General features: G+C 36.1%; 1 protein-coding gene across 1 annotated transcript; it reads right to left on the reverse strand.

Annotated features, from left to right (window-relative positions):
- Positions 1–212: 212 nt before the first annotated feature.
- On the reverse strand, positions 213–1,154 carry LOC131408081 (olfactory receptor 52E8-like). Its single transcript, XM_058544645.1, has one exon. It carries the CDS (start codon positions 1,152–1,154, stop codon positions 213–215), a length of 942 nt encoding a protein of 313 aa, XP_058400628.1.
- Between the last annotated feature and the right edge of the window lie 4,273 nt (positions 1,155–5,427).

Below are 5,427 nucleotides of genomic sequence, written 5' to 3' on the forward strand. Positions count from 1 at the left end.
CATTTCAAAATAAAATTTATATTTAGTCTAGGGACAGAAATTTTCCTACGTAAATTTATCTCTAATTTGATACTGCACATAAGTGGGGAAAAATTGCGTTTAACATCATATTCTGTAAAGAATTTACTCTATAAAAGCTTAAGGATACTTCCCTTTTTTAAGAATAGAAAGGGAAAATATTTGAAGATTATTTCCAAATCAAGTGTTCAGAGTCAAACTTCCTTAAAAAGGAAAATTGTCACCACTCGATCTCGGATCTGCTTGGTTCTTACTCCATAAATAATGGGGTTAAGGGCAGGAGGGATGATAATATAGAAATTAGCCAGGAGGATGTGGATATAACGTGGAATATTGTGGCCAAATCTATGAGTCATAAAGGAGAAAAATGCTGGAGTGAAGAAAGCTAAGATGACACACACATGGGAACCACAAGTATTAAGAGCTTTGAGCCTGGCCTTCCTGGATGGGAGTCTGAAGACAGCATGTAGAATCTTCACATAGGAGATGGCAATCAAAGTAACATCCAGAAGTATCATAGACACAAGGATTAATCCAAATAATATATTGACCTTTATGCTGACACAGGCCAGACGGGCAATGCCCATGTGCTCACAGTAGGTATGGGGTATAATATTATGTCCACAGAATGAAAGCCTTAGAAGGAGAAATACAAGTGGAAAAACCAAAACAAAAATTTTCAGCATTCCTACTCCAGCAATAACACAAATATTTCTGTTGGTGAGGACTGTGTTGTATCGAAGAGGGTGGCAAATGGCAACGTAGCGATCAAATGCCATGGCTACAAGCATGAATGTTTCATAACCTGTAAACAGGTGTATGAAGAACATTTGAGCTAAGCATCCCCCAAAATCAATCTCATTGAGACCAAACCAGAAGATGCTCAGCATTTTGGGAATGGTGGCGGTGGACAAGCCCAGGTCAGTGAGAGCCAACATGGCCAATAAGTAGAACATGGGCTGGTGGAGGCTGTGCTCAGTCTGGATCACAAAAAGGATGATGATGTTCCCCAGAAGGGCTATCAGATACACTGTACCAAACGGGAAGCCAAGCCAGAGCTGCATATTTTCCAGGCCTGGGATTCCCAACAGCAGGAAGGATGAGGGGTGAATACATGAGATATTGGCTGGAGACATACTGACAAGGGCTTCTGATGGTCACACTCCACTCATTTGAAGAAATATTTAGTTCTATAAAGGCTTCCCAAAGCCTCACCAATACTGCTCATACTGAATAAGAACAAAAAAGATGTAATTAGTATATTTTCTCCAGAAATACAGAAGAATGATAATGTTTTCCCTTAACTTCTCTTCCTCTCATTTACTTTCATTAATACATATGACAAAGGAAGAAGAATATTGCTTAAGAAATGAATAGAGATTTGGACATTGGAGGAGATAATCTAAATTAATTTTAGTGAGAATGTAGACCAAGCCAGCTGATATAAGATCCTATATGAGGTTCTAGCTTATTGAAATACTTAATTACAAATTATGAGAAGATACACACGTTAATATCCTACTGATAAATGGTTACAATCTGTAAGTATTGACAATATTGTAGATTTCAAAAGCATCCTTTGTGATTATTTGTTTAACTAGAAATAAGAGTCCAATATACGCCTCTGGGCATTTCCAGTTATAACCAATGGACCTTTATTCCTGCTATTTTAAATGACTTATCCTTCTTTCTCAACACACTCATAAATAACTTTCATCAAAATCTAAGTATATTTTTTTGCTGCTTTTAAATTTGTGTTGTTACTTTTTACTATTGCCATCAGCAGATGAAGACGCCTGCTTTCTTCTTTGGAACAAGGACCTTGCCTTCTGAAGCCACTGATTTAATAAAATTCAATGCAACGTAATTAATCTTAGATGTAAAACCACCATTTTTGGAGAGACTGACTCAAGCTTAAAACATTGAGTGAACCCTTTGGGTTTGCCATTTATTTCCCCTATTTCTCACAAGAGACAATTTGGGCTCACTTCATTTCTAAACAATCCATATCATTTCCAACTTTGTCCCAAAATGGGGAACCATGGATATTATTAATATTGTTATTATTGTTATGATTATTACCCTTACTATTGTCACTGCTATTAGAAGGAAGAGAATAATTATAAAAATAATAGTATTAAATAGCATTTAATATTATTTATTTTGATTTGAAAAGGAAATTTCATACAAATTACATCATGTGCTACACACATCATCCACATGAGGGAAACAGGACAGATTCTGGTTCCTGAATAAGTGGATTTGTTTTATGTCTGGATCACAGGTGCATGTCTCCATCCTCAAAACAAAGTTGCTTTGTTACAGTCATCCAGCTCTCTGACTTCCTGGTATTCCTAGGGTTCTGCTCAAATGTATTTATTCACTGGAATTTCATTTAGTCTCAGGTACTTATCCCTTTATTCACTTTATTGAGCTCTGTTGCGAATCATGATCAGTATCATCAGGTTTCTTCTGAATTTATTCTTCCTCATTCTCTACTACTTCTTGCATATTTAACTAATATGACTGGTCTAAATTCACATTTCTAAAGAAGAAGGAACCAAAGATGAATGTGTTATTAATTATAATACATAAAGAATAGCCCTTTGAAGAGGATGAAATAGTGTTAATAATGGGAGGCATGACCTCTTCCTAGAAGCCACAGGAGTTAAGATGTTGCACAATACAATATGCACTTCAGATTTTAGGAAATAAAATTTAAGAATAAAAGAGCATGACCATATGAGAGAAAAGAAAGAAAGATGAAGTCTGTAATATGAAAATGTACCTATTAAATGGATCCCCAAGACAGATGTGAGGAAAAGAACCAGCATCATACTCCTGTTTATCCTCCACATCTGCACCTTAGTTACCCTTTCTCAGAAAGGCCTTTACTGAATTCAGTGTGTTGGCTTGTAATATTCTCTCCTAGGACCCTCTTCTTCTACTACATATCTCTCTGTATATTTATTTAATCAATGTCTAAGTTCCCATGTAATTGTAAGCTTCATGCAGAGTTGCAAAGGGGGCCAGGGAGTGGTTTTGTTCATCATTACTTCTCTAGCACAGCATCTGGCAGATGGCTGCCACTCAAAACAGTTGTTAATGAAAGACTGAATAAGTAGGTAATTACTAATTTTAAATCTTGGTCAAAAGTCTTTGTATTAGAAGGATGGGAACAGAAATCACACAACATATCTGGCAGTTAAGGATGGAGAAATGAGAAGGAAAACCATAATCCTCATAAGATAGAAAGAAGATAACTCTTTGATCAGAGGTTTTCCTGATAAGGGGGGGCTATCAATGAGGCTGTGATGTAATAAAAGGAGAATATCAGGCAGAAATTCTAGGGAGAGTTTAGTAAAAGCAAGTGATCATAACAATCAGAAATGGGAAGTAAAATATGATAGATAGATTTATGTATGTACAAGTTAGTCTTCTAATGAAACTCCTGACTATTGTGCAACTCTAAGACATCAATAAAATCTTTCATGGTGGCGCATGTTCCAAAATCTGAGTTATTCAATCTTTTACAATGTCAACTTGTTTCAGCATAAACATCATTATTTTCTCTATATTAGAGTGCCTAAACAAAAGAATTGTGCAAGGGGCAAATGGATGATGCCAGAGACTTGTGAAATCTGTAATCAAAGCCCTGTAAACTTGTTAGACTTGTAAGGGAATTCAGGAGGCCTCCCTATAGGAGAAAAATAGACTAGGAGAGAAAACGGGAGAAGAACTACTGCAAAACAGCCTCATGCTGCCTGTCACCTATGTAGGAGATCCTTATTCCCTCTATCTAGGAAATCTTGATCTCTACATGAAATGAGCAACAAAAGCTCAAGATCTGTGTCAAGACCAGAAATATGTTCCATCAAGTATTCTGCAGTCCTGGGTAAAGGGGGTCCTCTCTCTGAGATCAGAACTGTTCCTCTGCATGACACTGAGCAGGCCTAGTTCAGGAGCAACTGCTATATGCCAGATATATTTCAACTCAATTAAGATCCATTCTCCCAACCCATACCCAATAGGTAGAGAGGTGGATAGCTACATAAATAAATACATGTCCATGATGTGGGAGTGGGAAAGAGGATTATTTTGCTTTTTCCAAACTAGACCCTGGTATTAGAAAAAACAGTAAAAGATGGATAAACTGGAAGAGCCAGTGAGTAATGCATGATGGAGTCCTGCCAACAGCCATGCTTATAGGAAAGGGAAAGTGGTGCCTTTAAAAAAACCTCTTATTATTATTTTTCAATTGTTTTGTGTTTTTATCTACAGCTTATTTATTTAATGCTAATATCACTTGATAATATGGAAGACTAAATCTAGAGTGCATATGTATGTAAAAATGTAGCCATATATGCATAAATCGGAATGGAAAAAATTTATTGTATGCTTTTAGGAAGATATATACTATTTGTAATCTGAAGTTATAAAAAATTGCTGCTCTTTACCATCAATGACAATGAAATAAAAATAGAAAATATATTGATTTGATTTGGAAAAATTTTGAAAATGTCGTTTTTTGGAAATTAAATACCAAAAGCATTCTGAAATAACCACTAACCTGATAAAGTTCAGAAAACTTAGGTTAAAAGAGAGAGTTAGAAGTGGAAGGGAGGAGAAGAGAGAGAGAGAAAGAGAAGGGGGAAGACAGAAGACAGTAAACAGAAGAGGAAGAGAGAGAAATTCAACAATACCTCCACAAAACAAATTGTTTGTTTGACTATTTAGTTTCCTTCTTTTTATTTTCCTTATCATTAAAAATAGACATACTTTGGGGCCAGCCTGTTTGTGTAGTGGTTAAGTTCAGCACACTCTGCTTCGGTAGCCCAGGTTTGTGGGTTTGGATCTTGGGCGCAGACCTACATTACTCATCAAGTCATGCTGTGGTGGTGACCCACATACAAAACAGAGGAAGATGGTCAAAGATGATAGCTCAGGGCCACTCTTCCTCAAGAAAAAAGAGGAAGATAGGCAACAAGTGTTGGCTCAAGGCCAATCTTGCACACCCAAAAAAATAATAAAAATAAAAATAAAAAATGAATAAAAATAGATATACTTGTAAAAATTGAGAAAACCCTAAAATATACAGAACTACCGGAAATTTGGTAGTTAAGCATGTTAAATATTTTGATTTATCACCTCCAAATTAATTTTTGTATCACATATAAAGATAATGAGGGGATTAAATCAATAGATCCAAGTTCAAACTTTCCCAATCTATATGTTCAAATACATATAGCAGCCAAGGCTGTACTCAACTCACCAGCTTTAGGTATAGCCAATATTGAAAGAACCCACCATCCTGAGTAATCACTGCTCCAGTGTCTCAGCATCGTAACTGTAGTTCAAAGAGGAAAGTTTATACTAAGTTTGAAAATCCTCTCCCTAACCAGGAGTAGT

Source organism: Diceros bicornis, chromosome 7, assembly GCF_020826845.1.
Source record: "Diceros bicornis minor isolate mBicDic1 chromosome 7, mDicBic1.mat.cur, whole genome shotgun sequence".
In the NCBI taxonomy this organism is placed as follows: Eukaryota; Metazoa; Chordata; class Mammalia; order Perissodactyla; family Rhinocerotidae; genus Diceros; species Diceros bicornis.

Coding starts and splice junctions, on each gene's coding strand:
- LOC131408081 (XM_058544645.1), bottom strand. CDS start 1,154: ATGTCTCCAGCCAATATCTCATGTATTCACCCCTCATCCTTCCTGCTG.